This window comes from Anticarsia gemmatalis, chromosome 4, assembly GCF_050436995.1.
Source record: "Anticarsia gemmatalis isolate Benzon Research Colony breed Stoneville strain chromosome 4, ilAntGemm2 primary, whole genome shotgun sequence".
In the NCBI taxonomy this organism is placed as follows: Eukaryota; Metazoa; Arthropoda; class Insecta; order Lepidoptera; family Erebidae; genus Anticarsia; species Anticarsia gemmatalis.
The window spans coordinates 2,189,489-2,203,419 of NC_134748.1; the positions used below are offsets into that span (position 1 = coordinate 2,189,489).

At 32.2% G+C, this 13,931-nt stretch overlaps 1 protein-coding gene across 6 annotated transcripts in view; it reads left to right on the forward strand.

The window, feature by feature from the left end:
* Positions 1 to 13,931, forward strand: part of LOC142972194 (uncharacterized) — a 421,890-nt gene that overhangs the window by 240,721 nt on the left and 167,238 nt on the right. The window contains exons 1-2 of one of the 6 annotated variants that reach the window (XM_076113070.1): positions 8,403 to 8,679; positions 11,717 to 11,998. The exons of 4 other annotated variants lie outside the window; for them this stretch is intronic. In XM_076113070.1, the coding sequence (XP_075969185.1) occupies positions 11,945 to 11,998 (54 nt within the window). In that variant the 5' untranslated portion in view covers positions 8,403 to 8,679; positions 11,717 to 11,944. Of the gene's footprint in view, positions 1 to 8,402; positions 8,680 to 11,716; positions 11,999 to 13,931 lie in introns of those variants that run through there. One more of the 6 variants, XM_076113071.1, reaches the window with a different exon arrangement.

Below are 13,931 nucleotides of genomic sequence, written 5' to 3' on the forward strand. Positions count from 1 at the left end.
CTATACTATCGTATAAATTCGCCAATTAAATTACTTACGTACATAAAACATATTATTATTTTCTAAGACAAAGAAGCGAGTTTTTCCTTCTCAATTCACGCCACCCTTACGGTATCGATCGCAAAACACACAAAAATAAAGTAGCAATAATCCATACACGATTGAATATTCTTCCAAAACTCGCGAGCTCAGCATTTCCCATAAAAAACCCTCACGCACATAACATAAACAAACATTTTCCCATTATTTCCATCTTTACTCACACCATAAAATATAACCATGAACGTTTTCGTCACCATGGTCCCTCATTTTCATTCAAAACGCTTCTTTTTAACAAAACACACAGTTTCGCGAAAGAAAACCCTTGAAAACCCATAAAAGGCTCCATAAAATTTCCATTACTATCCATCCGGGCAGGCCGGCCGTTCAACCTCATGTCAAAGGTTAAAAATGTCCACATAAATTATGAAAAGTAGGAGAAAATATAAAAAATAGTTGGTAAACAAAGGTTTTATATTAATGGCTGTTATTGATGGTATATATTTTTCACTCTTTTGTTGAAGATATTCGGATGAGTTGAGGGTCGTTTCGTTGACAGAAATATTGCTGAACATATTGCCAATATAATAACGACAATATTTTGTTTGAAACCGTATCACTTTCTGCTTCTGTATTAATTTGAAATTCGTTTAAAAATGTACATACCTGCTATCATGTACCACGTATTTTTTAGCCCATTCTGTCATTGTCAATTTAATATTGCTCTAAAAAATGCTTAAGTATAAGATAGACCTAGGATGCAAAATAAAGACTTGTATTCATTAGCTATTATACGCCTTCAAACCCCATTAGACCTCGATTTCACCACTTCTGTCTTTACTTTAACATAAAGTGAATGAATAACGAAGTTTTGTTAGCTGATCGAAATAATTTTCACTTTATCCATTAGATAAGGTTATCTGACACTTACCACTAGCCTCTACGAATACTCATATGTTTGTACATTTTCCTTTTTCCAACGTTAATATAAAGAACACATAAAAACCCCTGTACTAACGATAGCACAAATAGTTGCCACCGCGTTTCAATTTATATTCATGACATTAGCAGGGAGAGTGCCAATGTAAAACCGATCAGACGACGTTCATATTTACAAACACAAACTTAACATCGTATAAATAAGTTTGATACATGCTTTGCGAGCTGTCTGCGTTTTTAAGTGGCTTTTCGTCGCTTGTAGCATTTTTCAGGTATTGCGAAAATTTACTTTTATTTACAGTTTACAGTTGAATCCTAATACTTACCTAGATGATACAAACAACTATTTTTTTCTTGGCTTGTCGCATTGGTTATTGCGAATAATTACTTTTGGGACATTTATGGGGAGTTTAATCCCAACACTTACCTAGATGATATAAAAAACTGTATTCGTTTTTATTTCAGTTTGCATGATAAAGTTAAACGACGCCTTGCCTGAAATTGACAAAATTTATTCAAATTTTGTCCATAACATTATGTTATAGCCATTCTAATCTTATCGTCTAACGATGTTTAGAAAAAGAACTGCTATAGAAGAAAGTTTAAAAAAATCGAGGTTTAATAATTCATTCACCTAAATAGGCACCAAATGTATGTCTGTAAAGCCAGAAAGTTAGTTAATCGTGAAAATATTTGCACCATTACACAACCCATTGGTTTTAACATTTTAAAATACAAACTAATACTTCAAGATTTATAAAGCGCAACACAAGTTTGTTTAAACATAGTAGATAAATACGAAAACTAATATTTTCTAACATAAATTGTCTCGCTTCAAGATATATTGACGCTCCAATAAAAATATTACACGAACAGTAATGTACACACTCTATGGAGACGCTCACGAGAGACTAAGTGGGTACTAGGAGTTCTCGAAGGTATATCGCTTTAAATTAACATTCGTGAGTTAACATTAATTGGGTGTTTACTCAACATGTATAATACATAGTGATCTTATAAACAATTAGATATTTTGCATATTTTTTTCTGCCGATTGGAAAAAATCGACTACATTGTCCTAGTAAACAAAACTTTTACGTTTGAGCGAACAATGATTTGAACAATCCATGCAAATTTCGCGCTTTATCAACATTAGCTCAATAAATTGTCAATTTCCGAACACAATCATGTTCATCACATCAGTTCTCATAATTTGAGATAAAATGCCTAAACTAAGGTAAAATGCATAAGCTACTTCCAAATTATCAGACCACATTACCTTCCACTATAGTGACATTATTTGCATTCGAGTTCGAAACTCGTAGTACATTTGTTCGGGAAACATTAGGATGACTATAACAAATCACCTGGACGGTGATTTCCACCTGCAAGAGGTAAATACGTATTTTGTCTTTATATACAGCAGGTTCGGTGCAGAATACTCTTTGAGGAGTTTTGTAATGTATATTAAAGTAGTTTTAGTAAAGAGTTTGTTTACATTTCACGTAATAACTTTAGATTATTCGTAGGGATAAGGACAATTAGATTTATATTAGAAAGGATTCCTAATAAGTTAATTCGTAGTTTCAACATATAAAGACGAGCCATAATGAAACTCTACATCAAATTTCTACCCGTAATAAAAATAAAACTTAGAATAATTCATTCATTTTCATTCATTTGTGGATATTTGTTAATTTAATACAAAAAACTGATATGAAATAAAAAATCCGTTCGCAGAATGGATTTTTATCTTTTTTTAGACATTTTAAGGCTTTATATTAGATATCTTTATGCTTATATTCAGCAAAAATGATACCCAGCTGTTAAAAGCAATAAAAATACTAACACCAAACCTAATAAGTATCGCAGCTGTCTTCAGAAACTATGCTCCACGCAGCCTGTATACCGCGGCCGTTGCCCGTCTGCCTCATATAATAGAGATGTGCTTCATACCTAACCCTGGCCTTTGTACGGAACCCCTTAAACATTCCAGTCGCCTTTAGTCTAGACTCAATGAGGTTTTATATCGGCCTTTGATTAGAGCGAGAGATTAATATTAATTTGGAAGTTAGTAGACGGGTAGTAAATATTAGGATAGATTTTAAATGTGTTAGTTGAGATGTTGAGAGTCGTTTTATTTATTAATTGCCAAATTTTTGGTTCGATTGTAGAGAGTAAATTTTAATTCCTAGGCAGATTTTCAACTTGAGTACAGAATTTTTTGTGAAAAACATGCGTCAAGGAGTTTAACGATGACATTTGCAAAGATAATTCCTAGAATCATAATAATATGACTATTACAAGGGCTTGCACATACCATTGTACTATTTATACATTACAGGCAAAGTTTACAAAATGGGTTGCTTTAGTTGATAAAAACATATTCATAAAAAAACCGCACTTGGCCAGCGTGGTGGACTCAAGGATTAACTTCTCCCTCGTTTGGGAAGAGTCCTTTGTCCAGTGGGACAGTAATATGTTAAAAAAAAACTAATAAATTTACCAGCAAGAAACAAAAACCATAGAAATAGCTTTCTTAACATCTCGCACTAAACTTCTTAATTTCCAAAATCCATTCGAGAACCCCTAGTTACCTCCCAAGATGACATACCACTAGAATGACAGTTCAAACTGTACCCACTTCACATTGCAACCGCTAACGTTTCAACTGTCATGTTTAATTAAATGCAGACGGAGACACGCGACAGGTTAGTATAGGTGAAGTCTCTAGTATACTTTGTTAAGTGATATTTTACTTTACTCGTCTTTACACTGTTTGGGAGGTCGTTGAACCTTTTTGCTTGATGATATTGCAATAGAAAATATATAGCGTCGGTATTTGTATTTTTGGATTACTTGCCGAAATACAGATTTTTGAAGTATAGGCTAGGTATGTTTATCAATATTCCGTATATGATGTTTATATAGCTGCTTAATAGTAAGATGAGATATTCCGAAGGCACCAAATGTAAAAAGTCCCGCTACTATTTTGATTAACCGATGTTTAGTAAGTTGTTGTTGTTGCTGTCACCAGAATCTAAAAGTACAAGTACGCCGTAAAACAGAACCTCGGAAAAAGTCAGGCATTTCATGTGTTCATTCGTACTTAGTCTAAAACCCATAATAAACTATAATGAAGTGAGAATATCAACTCAAAGATGATTTAGAAAACAAAATTAAATATTAGTACAGAAAGGTCATTGAACTTTTCAATCCAGGACCATTTTATTTAGTAATCTTTATAATGCGGAAGCGGCAACATCAGCCTCATGTATGCGTAGATAATTATCTATTGAAATTATTATCCTTTGATCGGCTCGAGAAAGGCCATGATTATTATAAAATAGTTGATGCATATCGGAATTTTCATTCAAAAGATACCAGTAATTTTATTACTTTATTTAGTGTGGGAATTTTCAAGAAACTGATTTGAATTTAAAAGATTCATTATTGTGCTTTCAAAGACAAATTTGCTGTAATCGGTTATACGCCAAAGGATTGCTGTAAAAATACTACTATTTCAGAGAAATTAAGGCAATCCGCAAGTAACTTTTATAAAAAGAGCATCTTGTAGTATCTGTATTTTTTACAGAACTTCCTGTTTTTAAAATGAGATATTAGATTTGTTCACTCAAAAGAAATAAGAAAGCAGAAATTAGATACATAGTCGTGCAAGCTTGTTCTTCCAAGCGACCTATATTTATTAGGTCTAAAAAAGTCTTAGATAAGAACCAATTACCACAACCAACAGTCTTTCATTTAAAGACAAAAACATCAACCACAATACCTATTAAAAGTAATGCCGTACCTCTGACATTACAAAGCGATCTCATTACTTGCGAGCATAATACCAGTGAATGGCAGAAAGCGAGGTGCCGTTGATGGATCGGCCAGTTTGTGCCATCTTTACGGCGTAATGAGCGATCCGGCTTTATCTGCTTGATGCCTGATGGATGGACCGTATTGGCACGAGGGGAATTGCATTTTGTGTTACTGATGAAACTATATAATAATATTGTTAGAAGTGTATAGGTTGGATTGGTGTAAGAGACATTATTTTTATAATGAAATAATATGTTTCGACCTGTTTTGGAGTTTTTAACAGATAATTTATATAAATTCTGTCAAAACGTCAATATTAATCTGCAAGCGAAGTAACTGGACAATAAAAAACGGCTTTCATTATTGTAGTTTAGTTTCCATTTGTACCAAACTAACCGAAACTTCTATGAATTCGGAGTAATCAAATAAAAATGCGTTCTATTATCCCGTTTTCAAGGAGTAAATAAATCTTCGTATCTGCTCATATTTAATTGCTACATGCTGATGTTAGTCTTCAAAAATTGCACTAAAAAACAGGAAAACGTACATGAAAAAAACAATAAATTTAATAGAGTAATCCATACAAAAAAAAAACATTTTCATTTGCATCATTAGGTATGACTTTACATTATTTGAAGTGTCGATGTCAGTGCAGCTTATATTCAGAATCCTCTTCAAACATTTGCCGACAGACAATAACCGCGTATTTTATCTAATCCACAGATATATTGGATAAAGCTTATCGGTAGTTCGGAATATATAATTAGCCTCGTCTAGACTTTGCGTCAACAAAACGTTGTTTAAGAGAAATTGCTAAATATTACTGGTATCGTAATTAATATTCATGTATCGAACAAAGATGGGAGGGTCTAACCAATATAAAATATGTTTTTTTTTAGCGCGATGGTGGTCATAGGGTCTTGGTGGTGACCACGGTGATGCCTTGTGTCCAGTAACTGGCCATGTGTGGGCCTAAGACCCTGTATTCCTTAAAGATCCTCAGGCATGTAAAATTACCTTGCAATATCGTACTTGACCGTTTTAAAATATATTTTTGAAAATCATCGCAGCTTTGTTAAAGGTTAAAATCATTCAATCATCATCTATCCAATAGTATATATTTATATTGCAGATGAAGAGATTTTCGCTCCAAAATTACAGTTAAATAAAGACTAAAATCTAAATATTGGTTCTCAAAAGAGCTAAGAGCAAAGAAGCTCAAAAGTACTCACTATTCATAAACTCATTATCACACAGACAAAGAGCTTACAAAAACGAATCACCAAAACACGACAAGTAGACTAAACAACATATTTATTTAAAATGTAAGTCAGCACATGTTGGTGTATAAATAATTGCTCAACGCAGTGTAGTGGGGGTCCCACGGTATGAAGTATTTTTGTCATGCAACCGCACAGGCCGGCTGATTACGATTCATTCATAAACTTTGTAAGACTGAGTCATTGTTATTAAATAAAAGATAGTGGTCAATGAAAAACTGATAACTAAAAGAGTATTTTAAGAATGATTGACAGCTTGTAAAAGTACATGAATTGGTACATAGATACATTATAATGTCTAATTGAGAATTAACTTGTTTATATTATTGATACAGCCGCATAAAATAAGATCATAGTAGTTACGTGCAAATTGAAAGTATTACCTCTATTACACATTATTTGTACAAAACTAAACGTTGAGAAAACTAACCTGTCATATTGTTTAGAAAACATTTGACATGATACAAAGGTCATTGAACTCGGATTTTGTTTGAATCAGCTAACAACAAACTTCAGGGTATTTAATTTTGGCTGTACTTAAGTTCTGTTCTGTCTCCGTATACAAACCTAGATTCGAATCTCACTGGTGGCCATAGATTTCTAAAGGGTTGTGTTTTAAATCTATTATTAGGTGATAGAGACCACACAGCTGTTAGTGGTGACAGCTTTATAGGCCAAAATTTAAACACACCAACATACATGTAGATGGAGCTACAATATTTCGTCTTACTCGTATATACTTTGTAACGTTTTAGATATTTATCGCAGGACAATTAAAATAAACTCACTGAGCTAATAGAAAGTATATAGGTAGTAACATGAAATACATTAGTAAATAGAGTACTATTAGTTTTCGAAATATGAGTAAATTGTACTAACAGTGTCTTTTGTATTGTTCACAGGTATGAATTACAACATTCTAGTCACACATACTTCAAAGCAGGTAAAAGTTGCAGACAAAACACTTGAATGAAACAGTTAAGATATAAGGTGCTGCATTCTTCTATAAATGAATTCATTGTTAATCTAAATTTAAAGCTTCATCATTGTGACTTATAGATACTTAATAGTTCATACATTCAATTTGGAAGAGTAACAAACCTACTATAGTTTCAAAAACAACCAACTAAAGAAACATACGAAAGCCCCTGAATCAAATATCTTTTCCGCCAAACGTATAAATTCTTTAAAAGCACAACAAACGAAAGTTTTCGTCGTCTAGCACATGGCATTACCAATTCTATTGGCTCAAGACTCTTAGACTGAAACTAAGCAATATTTAATAGACCTCTAGACCAGACTAAGTGCTTTCACTGAATTTAATTCGTTTTAAAACTGCACCCTCCAATTTGAACGTATTTTACGAAAGCAGACATGGAGAATAATAAAAGTTGTTATAATTCTGCGACAGACTGCTTTGACAAACATTTTCGCTCTAGCAAAAGTATTTTAATTCGTTCGTGGAGAGAAACTTCAAATATTATTTCGAATTCACACTTTTTAGGGACATTTTTTTTCGTCCACAGTTTTTTTGGGAATAATTTGGTCGATGAAAAATTCTCCTTTAGTTTTGGACGAGAACTACAAAAATAATATTGCGATAAAGCTTTTAAATTAAAGGGTTCTTTATCATCACATCATGACGTAGCATTACGTCAATGAAACACTAAATTAAAATATATTTCTCTATTCAAATACAATTATATTTAACTTGTACTAACCTAGATGAATATTTAATTCAATTGAAGTTGTAGTCCCAGAAACGATTTTCAAACGTCTATTATGAATCTAAATATAGCTTACTTCGTGACTATGACAAGACGTTAGCAAAAGTTCCATTGTACTTACGATCAATATTGAAATGGTCACCATTTCTCACACAGTAAGTACACCTTTGACCATTAATTTCAGTGTATAAATGACGATATATTTTAAACCAACATGCTTCACTATTTTATTACACGAACATCCTAAAATATTTATGAAAAGGCCCCGAAAACTACCTCTAATATCCACAACAAAATTGAAAGTGCTTCGTCAGCTGATATAACCACTATACAGTAAATAGTTATCATACCTTACCCACGCAGTTTTCACATAACCAAAATATTAATAACGTACCTCCACTAAAATATGTGGCAGTATACTAAATTCAATATTTAACATTACAGTAAAAAGTGTTATCCTTCGATTATTTAGTGCACCATTCTATTATGTTATCGCAAAACCGTAATAATTTACCCCTCTTAGGGACAACAAAGAGGCCAAATAAGTTTGGCCCTTCGTCGAAGGGAGTGAGCGAGAGTTCCCAGTAGTTCCCGATCAGTATGGGGTCGGAACCCGGGCCGAGAGGACGTGCGTGAGCTTGTAGGAAAGACGCTGGTTCGAACAGACTCAAACGCGAACGATTCTCAGTGACAAAGTGACCTTCCCACAGACTGTTTATAAACATTTCGTGTATCGATTCATAGTTTTTTTGTCGAAAGTGCTTTAGTCGTGCTCCGTGCGTCACGTGTTCTCTTATCAACTCGCGTGTAGTTTTCAACGTGAAAGGACCGATAAGGAGTCAAAAATTATTTTATATCAATTTTTCAAGGTGATTCTTTACTTGGATTTTTATATTATTTTGTACTTTTATATCGTTTTTATGTATTTAACCTTCGTTTTCTGTTTTTGTTTGGTTTATTTTGTATGATGTCATTGATCAGTCGCCCACATGATACGATTAAACGGTTTACTTGAACACAACTTGATTGTTAAGTAATAAAACGTTTAAGGACTTAATTCCACCCATACATATTGTTGGTAAGGTTAGTGTTTTATACGTTTTGTCCTTCACGATTCAATCAGCTGCACATTTGTATGTCAAATAAATAAATCATTATGTCATATATCATTTTACGTAAATCAAAAGTGTAATTATTAAAGTAAAATTGTGTTTTTCATAGTAAAATTTGTAAAAAAATATTCTAAACAATCCGACATCGATAACGTGTGATGTAGAAATTCTCTAAGCTTACAAAGCTCAGCTAATATAACTGAATTCAAGAAAATATTCTGTTCTAGTTCCTTTATTGTATATGTTACAATTTCAAGATTAACTGTATTTACATATAAAATTAAACAAATAAAAATCAACTGAAAAAAACAATAACTTAAACCAAAAATTTACTTAAATAATATCACAAAATTTCCTGCACAACAGTATCAAACGCTTTACTCAAATCCGAAGAAATTTATTACAAGCATACAAACAGGAACCTCAACGATCAAATGCTATACATTCGTATAGATTATATGCACAACGAGCATATACTCAGATCCACAAAAATAATCAAAAATATATTCCAAGCAAACATAAAACTGTCGGCTACTCATCTGGTACAGAGATATCAGTAGGAACTAATCTATATTAGACCGGGCATGGGGGCCCAACCCTTCGTTTGGCGTATTTAAAACTACTGCTATCGATCGCTGTTGTGGTTTACAATGCACTCGAGCACATGTCTGCTAATGACGGTTTTGTATCATTAAGAGGGATTCGGATTAGATGGGTATTTTTTAAATTAAATTCTGGATAACGAAGACCCAAACACAATCATACAGATGAATTTTGAGACTAAAGTTTTTAGGGAGAAAAAATTAACTGGCTTATAATGTAACTTTCGAACTCGGTGTGGCCTGAAAATTCAGAATATTTGGTAGAAAATAAGATTTGGTGCAACGAATGACTAGTTATTACACGATTACGTTGCCTTCAAAGATTGTGGGTTCGAATCCCACAATAAATAAATTGATGTACATTTGTAAAATCTCCTACGTGGTACAATTAATATCTAAAATTAGTTACTTGTCCCTAGTAAAAAAATAGAAATTAATATGAATACCACGCAAACATACCATATTATATTTTATATTGTGAAAACCTTAATGAAAATAATTAAACTTCTAAAACAATAGTTAATATTAATATCATTAGTTTCAGAAATAAATATAAAATTTTATTTTTTACTTCTTTAATTGATTCACCAACAATTGTACACACACAGAAACAGGCATTAAATACAAGTTAAGTGTAACAATCACTTACAAGTAAAAGCTGATTAATTAAGATATTATAAAAGGTAAAACAAATAAACTAAAAATAAAAGACAAACACAGTCAAATAATATCACAGTTAGCAAATCTAACACGGCAAGTTTATCGATTACTAAACAGTTGTTGAATGCAGGTCGGACGGTGACTCACTGGTTTTACTGCCTACCCTATATGCACAGACTGCGTAATGAGGAACATAGGCGCATTCGGACATGTCTAGATCAAAGATTACAACTTTGCATTTCAAATGTTGTGTTATGAATCAAAATTGTATTGTTGGTAGGTTTATTAATAGCAATTGTAATATCAAAATGTAGGTAAAACAAATCTTGCAAATAAATTATTTACAGTATTTAAAGATCCTATCAATTTTGAAGTCAAATATTTAAAAATATTATTCGAACTTCTAAAATATTGAAAAAGGCCATTGACAATTCATTAGCTTTTTATGTACAATCGCTAAAGACAAAATCTTGATTAGAGATACTAATATTTTTCTTACGCAAAAATTGATTAAAATTTGTCATAAATATTCTAATAATCAAAATACTCTATCAAATTCAAATATTTCAAGTAATTCTAAGCATTTACTAACAGCAATATAACGACAAATTAAAATTGGTAAAATCATAACAAAATTCAACAGAATTTAATATGTAGCTAAAATAAAAACAAAATTAAACCAAAAACTAAATCTAAAAACTTCCCATCAAAAACTTTCAAATAAAACTCTCAAAACGTTAAATTTGAACAAGTTATCCACAATTCAAACCATTCATACAAACTGCAGTTGCAAAGTGAGAGTCGTCCATTGATTATTTGAAACGCACCGGTCCTCCTACGCGATGTGGGCTTGAATGAAACGAACACCTTTTTAGGTTCGTGTCGTAACTGATATAACATTGACACATCTTTATTTCATTTCTGAGGCAATATTTTATTTATATCGCAAAATAAATACATACATATTGTAAGAAAGATGTAAGCAGAGGGGTATGGAATGCACCCGCGTTTTGATAATTAAAAGATTTTACTATGTAAAGGGGCAAAGTCTATTGTAATATACCGGGCTTTATCAAACTTCAGGCTTCTATTCAAGAAATATTCTATACTAAATGAAAAAAGCTTAATAGCACTTTGTCCGACTTGGGAATCAAACCCCCGTCTTTGTGGTCAGCAGTCGTTACACTACCGAGCAGACCGCAGAGGCAGTCTTAATAGTTTATTTTTATCTATCTCAAAATATATTCCGTATTGAGTTCTTATTTATTAAGACCATTTTAAACATAATTTTCTAAGATATAATTGATGTTAGACATAGGTTAGCGTCTCCATTTAAAATAATTGGTCGTAAATTGTGATCTGATATTTAGTTTTGTTTATATTTACTGCAACTATGATTTGTGGGATCTTATTTCTTAATTTAAACATATTTATTATGATATATTTTATTTATTTTTGTTAAGTATTTTATGAATGTAATATTATTTCTATATTAAAGGATCTACTATAATATAATATAATTTTCGTTTCAGCTCTTCCGTGAATGACTGTACCAAAGTGGCTCTTAACTAACAATTAACTCTATAGACTGTGTTCAAAATAAAGACTTTGTGATAGTGATTGTCCAAGACATTTTGTGTCTTTTACTGTGCCAAATATTTCAATAAACGTTTTCAAGTAAAATAGACTCTATGTGTACGAGAATAAGGTTGAAGTTTTGTTAGCAGTTGTTGTGGGAGGACTGTCATTAATGGCTACGAATGGGCACCAACTTATCTAAATTGAACAAGACAAGAGTCTCCGGTGTCAATCATGTTAGTATATTTTGGCATTTTTACTACGAAATTGTTATGCTTTTGAAATTTTAATTTGCTGTGTACATTGTGTGCTGTTTTAGTTAGAAACTATCTAAAGATTTGATTCATTTTTGTAGTATATACTTAACATAGTTTATGAAAAGTACTGTAGAAAGTATTTAGCTTATAGAACTGTTTCATATTTATATAAAATTTTCAGGAAACGAATTCTGCACAGTTCATATAAGACTAAATAAATAAAAAATCTAAAACAAAACCAATTTCGAAACTAAACCCATCTAGGATTGCTGAAACATTAATTTACGAGTTGCTATCATAACCTCAAACCGTCTATAATATTTTGCTAAAATATTATGACAAAACGCGTCTATAAGATATCTAAATAATCCGAATCGTGGTATAAATCCGTTTTATTACACACATTTCCGCTTCACTGATGCACGTGCCATTAAAAAGAGTTATTTTCAGCGTAAAGCCTGTAAATCAGTGTTATTTGTCAGGGAAATATATTTTTTTCCTTGCATTTTGATTTATTTGGTGTTACTGAATTCAGCAAAATATACAATTGGTTTTGTGGTTTCTTGAATCTCGTATTTTTTCAGACATTTATAACTAAGCTTTTCGACGAAAGAATCGCTATTCCCAAATAGGCTTTCTGCTTTATATAGGACGAGTGTAATTTACGTGTATAATATAAAAAAATATATATTCTTCGATTATTACGCTTGAAGCTTACGACGGTCACGGTAAAGTTATGCTTAGGTATTGTGTACTTACTATTTACTAAACGTAGTACAATTGTATGTTATCTAGCTTTATAGAGGATGTTATTTTGATCTTATTGAGGAACTAGTTTAAGGAAGTCTACGTCACTGTGCTTTGAAAATGATTGCCTGAGAGAATATAGAGACAGCGTGCAGAGATTAGCAAAAAAGATCAAATTATTCCACGTGTAAATTTTACTGAACTAAAAAGTTTTATTTAATCGCAACTAGCCTGACTTGTTTTGAATCGTAAAGGATTTTTTAAGATAATCTTTTAATTTATACAAATACGTCACCGGCAAATACGTCGCATGTACAGAAACCAATTTATCTAGAGCCTATAGAAGAAAATTGTAATAGCTATCGGCGCAGGCAGTTTTATCCGTTTTATTCCTCTTCTGGCCATTACTGGCAGCCATAACTCAGTTGTCTGGCAACATTATTATGTGCCGCGCTAATCGTGTTGCCATACTTAATGGCAAAAATGGCGAAGATACTGGTATTAAAGAAATTTATTGTATGTGTTATTTTTATTTGGGTAGTAAAGATGTTATTATTTTTCGGTTTAATGTGCTTGAGTAATGTATTGTAATTATTTTAGTAGTAAAGGCCCTTCTTTGGAGAGTCGAAACCACATACTGTTTTTCCAACGGGAGCGGTCATTTTCCGTGAGTACGTTGCATTGTTCTGTGGCCTCTAAGGAGTATCAACTTTAATTTATTTGAGCTTATTTAATAGCCGAAAGTTTTTAATACATAACAATTTCATCCAAACGAAGCTTTCCAGTTGCAACTTGACAAAAGATATTTCAAATGAACCACAAACGATTTCAATTCTATAAGTACAATGACTCTTCCATTCCATTTCCTTCGCAACAATTTTCACACATATCACCAAGAAATCTATTTATGCCGTCTCACGTCCCCACTCTAAACGCAACGACAAAATTATCGCCAATCGCCCTAAAGCGAAACCTATACAATCATTCATCATGTTCGCAATTTGTAAAATTGCTGACGTCATCACGTGATGTGATAATAGATCATGATGTGCTATGATGTATGACGTCACGGTGTGATCGCGTGTCGACGATATTTCTTCGTAAACAGATTAAAAAACGATTTGCAATTGAATTATGGTATTGAGAAGTTGACGAAGTCCTAAAA